Source organism: Oncorhynchus mykiss, chromosome 14 (assembly GCF_013265735.2).
Source record: "Oncorhynchus mykiss isolate Arlee chromosome 14, USDA_OmykA_1.1, whole genome shotgun sequence".
Taxonomy (NCBI): domain Eukaryota; kingdom Metazoa; phylum Chordata; class Actinopteri; order Salmoniformes; family Salmonidae; genus Oncorhynchus; species Oncorhynchus mykiss.
In genome coordinates, this window is record NC_048578.1 from 22,305,518 (window position 1) to 22,319,055 (window position 13,538).

At 44.1% G+C, this 13,538-nt stretch overlaps 1 protein-coding gene across 1 annotated transcript in view; it reads right to left on the reverse strand.

Annotated features, from left to right (window-relative positions):
* The window catches only part of med12 (mediator complex subunit 12), a 50,931-nt gene that overhangs the window by 21,089 nt on the left and 16,304 nt on the right, over window positions 1–13,538 (reverse strand). The window contains exons 10-19 of the mRNA XM_036943148.1: window positions 13,154–13,290; window positions 11,227–11,358; window positions 10,625–10,751; window positions 9,034–9,263; window positions 8,863–8,922; window positions 8,509–8,682; window positions 7,814–7,958; window positions 3,431–3,549; window positions 1,067–1,210; window positions 663–826 (exon numbers count right to left, since the gene is read on the reverse strand). Of these exons, the coding sequence (XP_036799043.1) occupies window positions 663–826; window positions 1,067–1,210; window positions 3,431–3,549; window positions 7,814–7,958; window positions 8,509–8,682; window positions 8,863–8,922; window positions 9,034–9,263; window positions 10,625–10,751; window positions 11,227–11,358; window positions 13,154–13,290 (1,432 nt within the window). The remainder of the gene's footprint in view (window positions 1–662; window positions 827–1,066; window positions 1,211–3,430; window positions 3,550–7,813; window positions 7,959–8,508; window positions 8,683–8,862; window positions 8,923–9,033; window positions 9,264–10,624; window positions 10,752–11,226; window positions 11,359–13,153; window positions 13,291–13,538) is intronic.

Genomic DNA, 13,538 nt, shown 5'->3' on the forward strand with positions numbered 1-13,538 from the left:
GTTAAGGCGTGGATAACATTAGCACCCAGGCTATAGAGGTGAATGGTTAAAGCTTGGATAACATTAGCATCCAGGCTATAAAGGTGAATGGTTAAGGCTTGGATAACATTAGCACCCAGGCTATAGAGGTGAATGGTTAAGGCTTGGATAACATTAGCACCCAGGCTATAGAGGTGAATGGTTAAGGCTTGGATAACATTAGCATCCAGGCTATAGAGGTGAATGGTTAAGGCTTGGATAACATTAGCACCCAGGCTATAGAGGTGAATGGTTAAGGCTTGGATAACATTAGCACCCAGACTATAGAGGTGAATGGTTAAGGCTTGGATAACATTAGCACCCAGGCTATAGAGGTGAACGGTTAAGGCTTGGATAACATTAGCATCCAGGCTATAGAGGTGAATGGTTAAGGGCGCGGCCAAATTGGACCGTAGATTTTATCCATATCCGTGATTTCCAATGCTTTCTCAATGAGAGTCGCACGTTGTCGGTCAACGAACAAAAAGTTCAGATAAGTTGAACTTTTGACAGGCCGACGGTTACATTAGCCAATTAGAAAAGAGGAGCACGCACACAGACCAAAATTCACCCTTTCTAATTTGGTGTCCGTTCTCCACGGAGCAGTCTGGCTAAAGCCTAATGGTTAAGCCTGTAAGACTTACCCGTCAAAGACCTGTGCCGTCTGCTCTGGGTTGAGGATGAGGCAGGAGTGGTACCTCCTCAGCACGGCCACGATGCACAGACACAGACCTGTGGTATAGCTACCCACCAGGCTGGATGACTTGAGCAGCAGCTCTGCCTCCACCAGGCTCAGCTCATTCAGCAGCTAGATACACACAAATGCACAGGGAAGAGAGAGAAGGTTAGTTATAGAAAGATGATTCATACAAATGATACTAAAGCATAAAGGGGAGAACAGCAGTAAACAACCACTAACAGAAACCGGTGAGAGAGAAGCAGACTCAAGGCATAAGAGTAGACATTAAAGGAAATATTACTTTATAACTATGAGAAGTGGAATTAAATGCTGTGATTATATGCCTTGACATTAGAGACAAAGCTATACCTGAATGGCAAAGTCGATGAGGCCACTAATGTTAAGGGAGTACTCCATGAGGTCAAAGATGAACTGGATGTGCTGGACCAGGGGCAGGTGATAGGACATCCCTAAGGCAAAGCTGGTGATCTGTTCCAGAACATTCCTGGACACCTAGTCAGAGAGAAGGCCAACAGGATTATTACCTCTATACAGTAGTGATGTGCAGTTCGCTAACAATGAGTTATTTTGGAACTCTTTTTACTGACTTGAGTCATTTTTTCCCCCTGAGTAACTAATTTGTTTGACCTGCTGGTCGCAATGAGTCCTACAGCAGGATTAATACATGTTCCCCCGGCTCAGCGGCTCCAGAGACGTGCTCCGACCACCAACTGTCGGTCATATGCGTGCAGGACAATAGGTCATGAGCATTGAGAAGAAAAAAACATGTTTAGACAGTAGCGGTGGCTGGGTAAAAATCACTGGGAAGGACAAGGCCAAATGATCGCAGGCATCCCTTGTCTTCAATGCTACGGGCGGTAACAATGTCAACTCATTTGGACCAGATAGCATCAGATAGATGGCCAACACGTAGAGAGACAGAGGGGTGCTGTTTCGCTCGCTCAGATGCTTCCTCCTGTGAGATCCATTCAGCCTCTTGCGAATTGAAGGAAAATTATGAAACAGATAGACAAAAGATACATTTTTTTTTAAATTGGTACATTTTTTGTGGGAAGCCTGGCTTCCCTGCACATACATGAATACACACCACTGTGTTTAGAACTGATAATTGATCGCATTGGCGCAAGAATGACTGCAATTAATTGATTATTGAACGTTATGATGGACACAGCTTTGAAGAACCAAAAGCCTCAGCCTCTGCTCAACAAACTGGAATCGTTTGGGGGGCTTCAATCAGCGAACGACTGTGTTTATTACCTTACCCTGGCCAAACGCTACACCACGCATATTTGTTTTTTCTCAGCAATGTGATGTACAGTATGGAGCGAACAACAGAGCAGCGGAAGAATTTAATGTGACTTGTCAGGATACTTATTACCCTGACAATAGTCAATGCATTCCGCCAAGAGTATTTCACAATCTAGACCTTGTTTCAAAGCTATCAATAAATAATTGTATTTGTATGCCTGGCAATCAACCAAATACATAGTTTAAAGCACATGTTTACAAGTCTGTCACAAATGACAGCTCCAATAAGCCCCCTATGGTGAATGCCATGCTCGTAGAATCATGATCAGGCTTGGAAATGTACTTTTTGGGCAAGTAGATTTAAAAAATCTACCAGCCACTCAGATTTTTTTACCAGCCCAAATATTTTTCCTTCATAATTATACCAAAAACAACAGATGAGCATGCTTTCTAATGAGAAGTAAATGGGGTATATAGCTTCATTTCACTTTTGTGACCTGCATCTTTTAACCAATATGTTAAAACAGATAAACAGTTTTACAACCGAACATCAAGAATCAACAAAGTGCCACAAAAAAACTGAGTGATGCAGCTTATTTATTATTATTAGTTCGGGGATCTACGCTGATATTTTTTGGGGGAGTCATCCATGCTCAATCAAGCACAATTATAAGGTGAGACAAAAAAAATTATGTCAGATGGCCCTTTAACAAGGGACAGGCCATTACCATAGTAATTTGGGCACTTGCTTGTCGGTGATAAAAATAATAGAAAATCTCAGACTGCAGCAGACAGTTAAAGTAAACTCAAACTAACATTGAAAAACCTAGCGTGTGAACAGAACGATGTAACTAGTCAAGAAACACAAGGACAAAGTCACACTTTAGTAGCCTTTCTTGACAATTGGACCAACATTTACATGTGGGCTTTGGATTTTTCAAAACCGTTTCCAAATGCTCTGTGTGACCACCCGCCAACTTGGCTGGTAAAATATCAATTCTACCAATGACAAAATCTACCCGCATTTGGCAGATGTTAATTTCCAACCCTGATCATAACTATTTCGAGTTTTCAGCTCCATCGTTCGCGGTAGGGGGTCCTGTGTGCTTCGCATTACTGACTCAAATGAATGAAATTAGTCAAAAGATTGGTTATTTTGACTGAACGAGTCAAAAAGACTTGTCAGTGAAGAGCAGAACTTCATCACTACTACACAGGCCTACAGTAAAAACATAACGGAATATCCATAACATTGTATACTCTAGTAAAGTAATTGAAAAATCAGTTTGCCGTTAAAGACATTGTTTTATGAGAATCATTTAACTGTACCTCCAGAAGAATTGAATGGCAGACATATCATAAGTATCGATTTTATACCGAATAACTTGAAGATTCCAATAGCAGGTTTTGGAGCACACTTAAAACGATGAGACTGGACAGCTATTGGGGGGGGGGGGGTCTCACCTGAGAGGTGACCTGGTGCTGATCAAAATGGGAGAGGTGCTGGAATTTGGAGAAGATGTCCTCTGCTGTGGGGAAGGCTTCAGGCTTAGTCCTCTTCCTCTTCTGTCCTTCCTCTCCTCCTGACAGAGAAGAGACAAATCAAAGTCCTATTAAAAATTATATACAACACATCATGTAAAGGGTTGGTCCCATGTTTCACGAGCTGAAATAGATTCAAAACTTGTTTCATATGCACAGAAAGCTCATTGCTCCTGAATTTTGCGCACAAATGTGTTTACATTCTTGTTGGTGAGCATTTGTCCTTCGTGCTGGGGACAATAAAAGGCCACTCAAATATATTCAGATTCCCTCCCTTTTTTCACAATGTTAACGTTACAGCCTTATTATAAAATGTATTAAATAGGTTTCCTCATCATTCTACACACAATACCACATAATGACAATGAGAAAACTGTTTTTTAGAAATGTATTAAAAATTAAAAACAGATACATTATATACACTGCTCAAAAAAATACACTGCTCAAAAAAATAAAGGGAACACTTAAACAACACAATGTAACTCCAAGTCAATCACACTTCTGTGAAATCAAACTGTCCACTTAGGGAGCAATACTGATTGACAATAAATTTCACATGCTGTTGTGCAAATGGAATAGACAACAGGTGGAACTTATAGCCAATTAGCAAGACACCCCAATAAAGGAGTGGTTCTGCAGGTGGTGACCACAGACCACTTCTCAGTTCCTATGCTTCCTGGCTAATGTTTTGGTCACTTTTGAATGCTGGCGGTGCGTTCACTCTAGTGGTAGCATGAGAAGGAGTCTACAACCCACACAAGTGGCTCAGGTAGTGCAGCTCATCCAGGATGGCACATCAATGCGAGCTGTGGCAAGAAGGTTTGCTGTCTCTGTCAGCGTAGTGTCCAGAGCATGGAGGCGTTACCAGGAGACAGGCCAGTACATCAGGAGACGTGGAAGAGGCCGTAGGAGGGCAACAACCCAGCAGCAGGACCGCTACCTCCGCCTTTGTGCAAGGAGGAGCAGGAGGAGCACTGCCAGAGCCCTGCAAAATGACCTCCAGCAGGCCACAAATGTGCATGTGTCTGCTCAAATGGTCAGAAACAGACTCCATGAGGGTGGTATGAGGGCCTGACGTCCACAGGTGGGGGTTGAGCTTACAGCCCAACACCGTGCAGGACGTTTGGCATTTGCCAGAGAACACCAAGATTGGCAAATTCGCCTCTGGCGCCCTGTGCTCTTCACAGATGAAAGCAGGTTCACACTGAGCACGTGACAGAGTCTGGAGACGCCGTGGAGAATGTTCTGCTGCCTGCAACATCCTCCAGCATGACCGGTTTGGCGGTGGGTCAGTCATGGTGTGGGGTGGCATGTCTTTGGGGGGCCGCACAGCCCTCCATGTGCTCGCCAGAGGTAGCCTGACTGCCATTAGGTACCGAGATGAGATCCTCAGACCCCTTGTGAGACCATATGCTGGTGCGGTTGGCCCTGGGTTCCTCCTAATGCAAGACAATGCTAGACCTCATGTGGCTGGAGTGTGTCAGCAGTTCCTGCAAGAGGAAGGCATTGATGCTATGGACTGGCCCGCCCGTTCTCCAGACCTGAATCCAATTGAGCACATCTGGGACATCATGTCTCGCTCCATCCACCAACACCACGTTGCACCACAGACTGTCCAGGAGTTGGCCCAGGCGTTGTAGGGAGGTCATACAGGCACGTGGAGGCCACACACTACAGAGCCTCATTTTGACTTGTTTTAAGGACATTACATCAAAGTTGGATCAGCCTGTATTGTGGTTTTCCACTTGAATTTTGAGTGTGACTCCAAATCCAGACCTCCATGGGTTGATAAATTTGATTTCCATTGATAATTTGTGCGTGATTTTGTTGTCAACACATTCAACTATGTAAAGAAAAAAGTATTTAATAATGATATTTCATTCATTCAGATCTAGGATGTGTGATTTTAGTGTTCCCTTTATTTTTTTGAGCAGTGTATTTAGACACTTTGCTATGAGACTCGAAATGTAGCTCAGGTGAATCCTGTTTCCATTGATCATCCTTGATTGGAGTCCACCTGTGGTAAATTCAATTGATTGGACATGATTTGGAAAGGCACACACTTGTAAAAGGTCCCCTAGTTGACATTCCAAGTCAGAGCAAAAACCAAACCATGAGGTTGAAGGAATTGTCCGTAGAGCGCAGAGACAGGATTGTGTCGAGGCACAGATCTGGGGTAGGGTACAAAAACATTTGTGGGATTGAGGGTCCCCAAGAACACAGTGGCCTCCATCATTCTTAATTGGAAGAAGTTTGGAACCACCAAGAATCTTCCTAGAGCTGGCCGACCTGCCAAACTGAGCAATCGGGGAAGAAGGGCCTTGGTCAGGGAGGTAACCAAGAACCTGATGGTCACTCTGACAGAGCTCCAGAGTTCCTCTGGAGATGGAAGGACAACTTTTTCTGCAGCACTCCACAAATCAAGCCTACGGTAGAGCGGTCAGACGGAAGCCACTCCTCAGTAAATGGCACATGATAGATTGCTTGGAGTTAGCCAAAAGGCACCTAAAGGACTCTCAGACCATGAGAAAAAAGATTATCTGGTCTGATGAAACCAAGATTGAACTCTTTGGTCTGAATGCCGAGCGTCACGTCTAGAGGAAAACCGGCACCATCCCTACGGTGAAGCATGGTGGTGGCAGCATCATGCTGTGGGGATGTTTTTCAGCGGCAGGGACTGGGAGACTAGTCAGCCTTGAGGGAAAGATGAACAGAGCAAAGTACAGAGAGATCCTTGATGAAAACCTGCTCCAGAGCGCTCGGGACCTGACTGGGGCGAAGGTTCACCTTCAAAAAGGACAACGACCCTAAGCACACAGCCAAGACAATGCAGGAGTTGCTTCGCAACAAGTTTCAATGTCCTTGAGTGGCCCAGCCAGAACCCAGACTTGAACCCGATCAAACGTCTAAAAATAGCTGTGCAGCGACTCTCCCCATCCAACCTGACAGAGTTTGAGGGGATCTGCAGAGAAGGGAGAAACTACCCAAATACAGGTGTGCCAAGCTTGTAGCGTCATACCCAAGAAGACCCGAGGCTGTAATTGCTTCAAAAAGACCAGAGGCTATAAGGTGCTTCAAAAGTAAAGTAAAGGGTCTGAATACTTGTGCAAATGTGTTACGTTTTATATTTTTTATACATTTCTATACCCGTTTTTGCTTTGTCATCATGGGGTATCGTGTGCAGATTGAGGGAAAATATTCTACAATGGATTAAATGTTTAAGGCAGTAACGAATCAAAATGTGAACAAAGTGAAAGAGTCTGAATACTTTCCGAATGCGTCCCTATAAATAGTGCACAACTTTTGATCAGGGCCCCTAGGGCTCTGGTCAAAAGTAGTGCCCTATATATAGGGACTAGGTTGGCATTTGGGTTGCACCCATTATAATCACATTCTCAAGACCCTTCACTTTCGAAGTTCACATTATAATGACAGTGTTCAAATGGCTTAAAATCTAAAAAGGAACAGAGAAGGTTATGCAAAGCACAAGGGAAATGGGCTTGTAACCAGAAGGCCATCTGCTCAACTCCTAAGCAGAAATATGGCTGAACATAAATGACTTGAATGACATAAGAAAAAAGCCCTTTAGGCTGCATAATTATAACTTCTCAAATCCCCCTTGTTAATGTCACATGCTAAGAGAGATAAGATGAGTGGCAGCAAATTACAGCTACTAGCATAGAAATTGGACAGGGTGGAAATGAATATTGAATATAGGATGCTAGCCCTGGAGTCAATCGTCAAAAATCCTGTGTTCAATAATGAAGAACAGAGAGGAAAGATTGTTGGAGAAGAGATATAAAGGTTTCTGAGGAAAGTTTTCAATTTGGGAAATGTTTTTGAAGGGATCAGATGGAGGCAGATGTAACAGCAGACTCTCTCAAATGGTACCCTATTCCCTACATAGGGCACTACTTTAAGTAGTGGGAATAGGGTGCCGTTTGCGATGCACCAAAAACAGGCACAGCGTCCATCAAAAACAAAGTTAACAAAATAACGTCTCACTGCAATCTGCTCAAACAGTATCTGTAATGTGATAGACAGGGGGCACATCTGCTGAGAGTTGTGGGAATATACAACCTCACTCAATAAATCTATGGTTGCGCGTCAAGACTGGTGCTCAAATTCATGTCAAAGCCTGGAGTTTCCAGAACGAGCATAGTCTTTCTCTCTACGTGAACAATTCTAAAAGCAACGGCAGAAAGAAACTGACAGGCCATATTGCTCCGGGGAAAACAGAAGGCCCATAGATGAGGTCATTAAAAACAAGAGTCAAATAAGAACTGGAACTAGTACTGTTCTTACCGGTCTCTGCTGTGCTTTTGCGGTTGAGCACCTTCAAGATGTCTTTGGTGATTTTCTTGATGGCGTGCCTCGCTTCGTCTCGCTGCTTGCCCACGCCGTAGAGCACCACCAGTCGCTGGTTACACTCGTGACTGGCACTCTCCTCCTAGGGATGATGACAAGTCAGTCAATGTGTGCACTGTGCATTATGTAGTGGAGGTAGTTCACATTGCCTGAGATCTGAGGACTTAGGCCGGCACTAATAGCTAATGCCTAGACTTTAGCTCAGAAGGCTAACTGTCAAGGAGTGAGTCAATACATGCATAGTGGAGGTAGTTCATAGAGCCACCCAGTTGTTATGAGTCACCTGAGGTCTGTCTTTTGTTTAGAGGGCTAACTGTGTCAAGTGAGTCAATTTGTGCATAGGCTATGTAGTTGAGGTTGGGTGCAAAGCAACGCCAGGAAGCTGAAAATGTGTGTTTTAGCTTTTGAGGGCTAAAATTGCCTTGAGTTAGACCAACAACCAGTCCCAATGTAGCTACGGTAGTTCACTAAGCTTTGCTGTGGTGATAAGTAAACTTGTCTGAAGCTATAAAGCACCCAGAGCCTGGGCTTTAGCTCAGAAGGCTATCATGGTCTACAGTTGCACTGATGACCCAGATTGAATTCCATCTGTGTGTTAGAGCTCAGCCAAAGCCTCTCTCAGGGCTGCTTACCTGGGGGATGGGGAAGTGGGTAGCATATTGGATGTGGCGGGGTTGCTCGTACACCAATGGGAAGGCAGGATCCAGGGCCTTGTCTTTGCAGGCGCCCTTCCCTTCCTGTTCCGGGGCAGGCTTCTCGGGAGAGGGGCTGCCCTTTGACTCACAGTGAGTGGGGGGAGAAAACATCTACAAAAAAAGAGATAACTCAAGTTAATAGGGCTGCACACAGCATGGAAAGGTTATCCAGAGGTCAATGGGACAGTCTGATGGAGCACAGGTAAGAATACTAAATAGTTGTGCCGGGGACAATATTCACTAGTACACATTAGCTGCCCACTTCTACTGGCACGATGCATATACACCTACCTCATCGAAATTAGCGCTCGAGTTGTGATCGATCTCCATTAACTCGGAAAGACCAGTGTCCTGTATAAATAAAAGAAAATACACGTTTCATTCCAAAATAAATTCAAAAGCAGTGAGTAACTACCGATGATACATTGTGGACACTAGCACAGCTGCCACCACATAACATGCCTCGTTCTTGACGCTGCTGCCTGCATCCTGCTCCTTGCGCTCTGATTCGTCTGAAGGCTCATCACTAGGGGAACGGGGGCGGGGCAGGTGAGAGTCAGAGGCCAGGTCACCGCGGGAGATGAGCGTGCACATGTAGATGTTGTGAGAGAAGACGTCGTGGCGGATGAGCTCGCAGAAGAGCAGCACCAGGTTAGAGAACTCCACACGCTCGCTCTCGTTGCCTGCCTCCGCTGAGAAGGGACATATGGGGATAGTTTGTCACTATACACTCCAGCATTAGCAGCAGTAAGAGACCAGTCATAACCTTTATAATATCATCTTTACCAGACACTGATCCAAAGCGACTAACAGTAGTGCACACATACATTTTCATATTGGGTGGCTAAAGCGGGAATTGAACGTGATGTTGCAAGCGCCATACTCTGATAACAGCCACACAGGACCCTGTGTGCCATGCTAACCCAACACTAAGGTTGCAAAATTTGGGTAACATTCCAAAAACTCCCAGGTTTTCCAGAAATACCTGTGGGGAATTCCATAATTTTCTGCTTATTCCATCCAGAGTCCAGGAATCTTCTAACCTGGATTTCTTTCACCCTACTCAACACCAATACCCCTTTCCCACTATGTTGCTGACCTGATCCATACTGTGCTGTTGTGGATTTTTTTATTTTCACCATTGTCCTTTTCAGCACTATGGTGGATGCATAACCAGGCCAGCGCAGTACAGTACAGCTCAAGTCCCAAACCCATAGTAGTGCATAACAACTCAACCGCTGGGCAGACTAAATCCAAAAGAGTGCTGGAATCAGGAGATGCAGAGAGCCTCGCGGGCTCATAAATGGGACCCTATATTCCCTATATAGTGCACTACTTTTGTCCAGGACCCATTGAGCTATGGTCAAGTGCCCTTATGGGCCCTAATCAAAAGTAGAGCATTATATATGGTGTTCAATCAAAAATGGGTAACATTTTTACTCTTGTAGGATGGCTAAAATTAGAGTGAATAAATCAATTGAGGTCAGAGAAAAAAAAAAGGTAAAAAAAAAAGAAATCTGGAAAATAGCATTGCGTCAGCTGGGCTGGATGCTGTGGAGGAATTAAGGCTAACGGACAGGCTCACAGTGGAACTCCTCTTACTTCTCAAACCCAGAGGACATAAAACAGTATAGAGGAAATATATACATTTTCATATTCTAGTATACACTTTTCATATGAATGATTCAAAGATTTCTCAGAAAAACATTTGTGAAACACCAACGGAGCACTGAGCGTACCGCTAGCTTTAAAATTGTCAAAGCCTTTTACATTTAATTCAGTTTGTTTCATGTTAATTTGGCTTTTTGCGACCAGCGGAAACAACTTTGCAGACGAACACCACAACATGTAGAATCCTCAAAAGTCTCTGCGAGAAAGCGCACCACTCTGTCAAGAGAGTTCAGTGCTTATCAGATGTATTAAGTTAGGAAATCTAGGCAGAGTGGGTAGACACCTTACAGTATAGGGAATAGGGTGTGATTTGGGAAGCAGCCGCAGACAACCCAAATAAGGGAATATAATTGACTACTAGTGAAGTGAAGGGCAGACTCACTGAGCATGGGGGCCTGGGTGTCCAGGAACTGTAGGAGCACGTCTTGAAACACAGGCAGGGTGGCCGCCGAGAGAGATCCTGATGAAACTGAGCCTTTCTCATCCACCACCTCCGACTCACCGCACCTCTGTGAACACAGACAAGCACACACACAGCCTGAGAACCACTGCCATTGAGCAAATATCCCTTACATCTGTGATAAACATGGTATAACATTTGAACAATAGTTTCTTCAGTTTTGTATACACAAGTTTGCAGGGAATACAATTTAATTATATGGATTGAGACAGCATTGCACACAACAATAGCCTTGAGGAAATACAAAAACCTACACCTCACATCTTCTAAAACAATTCAGAATCTTGTTATTAAAGGCTGTGGCCATCTTCATCCTTTATTTATACAGGTGAAATCTCAGGATTAAGATCTCTTTGGCAAGAGAGACCTGTTCTCACGAGACAAGAAAGAAGGCAAGAAGTATCCTTGAGAATACTCAGGAAAAGCTGTGGCCGAGTGACAAGGCGTCACTGTGGGGAAGTCACGGTGCTGTAGTCATGAATCGGAAATGTGTATGTGCACGAGTGCGTGGGCCACTGTCTCACCTCGGCTTCGATCTCTGCCTGTCTCTTCTCCAGCAGCTTGGCCACCACCATGGCCCTGTGACGGCCAGACCTCTTGCAGCACACCGCCCACTCACACAGCAGGGTCACCACGGCATCGTCATCAGGGGACATCTAAATAGAGAGAAACGTGTCAGGGAGAAGATCATACAGCACGGAAGCCTGGGCCCATCTAAGTAGTGTTTCTATAAGAATACAGTTCATTGTCTCCAGAAGAAGAAATTCTATGTGTTCTACAGTAATGGTTAGGGCCAGATGGTTAGTTGGCCTCTTGCTCACACTTGACATTTTGCCTTTTCATATGTGATTGAAAACCATTCAAGGTCCAATGCAGCTATTTATATCTCAATATCAAAATCATTTCTGGGCAACAATTAAGTACCTAACTGATAGTTTCAAATTAAAATGGTAAAAAAGAAACAAAAATAACTTCTTAGCAAAGGGACATTTATCAAACATGAATTTCCTTCAGGAAAGTATAAAAACGTTTACTTTTTACACATTTGGTTACGTTACAGCCCTATTCTAAAATTGAATAAATACCACCCCTCCCCTCCCACCCCCCACCCCAAATCTACACACAATACCACATAATGACAAAGCGAAAATGGCGCTAGACATTTTTGACAACACTAATAAAAAAATGTAAAAGTATTTCCATAAGTATTCAGCCATTTTGCTATGAAACGGAAAATGGAGCACGTCAGAGAAAAAACCAAGCCACGAGGTCGAAGGATTTGTCCGTAGAGCTCTGAAAAGGGATTGTGTCAAGGCACAGATCTGGGGAAGGGTACCAAAAAAATTCTGCAACATTGAGGGTCCGCAAGAACACAGTGGCCTCCATTTTTAAATGGAAGTTTGTAACCACCAAGAATCTTCCTGGAACTGGCCGCCCAGCCAAACTGAGCAATCAGGGGAGAAGGGCCTTGGTCAGGGAGGTGACCAAGAACCCGATGGTCACTCTCACAGAGCTCCAGAGTTCCTCTATGGAGATGGGAGAACATTCCAGAAGGACAACCATCTCTGCAGCGCTCTACCAATCAGGCCTTTATGGTAGAGTGGCCAGACGGAAGCCACTCCTCAGTAAAAGGCACATGACAGCCTGCTTGGAGTTTGCCAAAAGGCACCTAAGACTCTGAGAAACAAGATTTTTTGGTCTGATGAAACCAAGATTGAACTCTTTGGTTGAATGCCAAGCGTCACATCTGGAGGAAATGGAGCAAAGTACAGAGAGATCCTTGATGAAAACCTGCTTCAGAGTGCTCAGGACCTTACTGGGGCGATGGTTCACATTCCAACAGGACAATGACCCTAAGCACACAGCCAAGGCAATGCAAGAGTGGCTTCGGGACAAATCTCTGAATGTTCTTGAGTCCCAGTCAGAGCCCAGACTTGAACCCAGTCGAACATCTCTGGAGACCTGAAAGTAGCTGTGCAGTTACACTCCCCATCCAACTTGACAAGAGCTTGAGAGAATCTGCAGAGAAGAATGGGAGAAACTCCCCAAACAAGTGTGCCAAGCTAAAAGCATCATACCCAATAAGACTCGAGGTTGTAATCACTGTCAACGGTACTTCCACAAAGTACTGAGTAAAGGGTCTGAACACTTATGTAAATGTGATAAGTATTTTTTTTTATACATTTGCAAACATTTCTAAAAAACTGTTTCAGATGTGTCATTATGGGGTATTATGTGTAGATTGATGAGGGAAGAAACTATTTAATACATTTTAGAATAAGGCTGTAACGTAAGAAAATATGGAAAAAGTCAAGGGGTCTGAATACTTTCCAAATGCAGTGTGTGTGATATATAAAAAACAGGAAAAATCACATTTTAACTGCACTGGGCCTTTGAAGTCTTCAGACTTGACATATGCAAGAGTGGTCATCTAAGAGAAAACATCTTTACCTCGTGGCCGTCTTTGCTCTGGCCCGAGCCGAAGATGCGGTTGTAAAGGGAATCCAGGGAGTTGCTGAAGTCTGACTTCTCAAAACTGTGGTTGTCTAGAACCTCCAGGGTGTGTAGGACCCTTCCAATGGTGAAGCCTGGCGAAAGCAAGTAAAACAAACTTTTACTCATTTCCTTTTTCCTTACACATCCAGGGCCAGTTTCCCAGACAAAGATGAAGCCTAGTGCTGGGCTATAAAGCATGCTCAGTGGAGAATCTCTGTTGAATTAGATTATTAGTCCAGGATTAGTCTTAACCTTCGTCTGGGAAAGCAGCCCATATAGTCATTATCTGGATGAAATGTCATTTTACAGGTGTTATTGATCTAATCATGAAGGAGCAGTT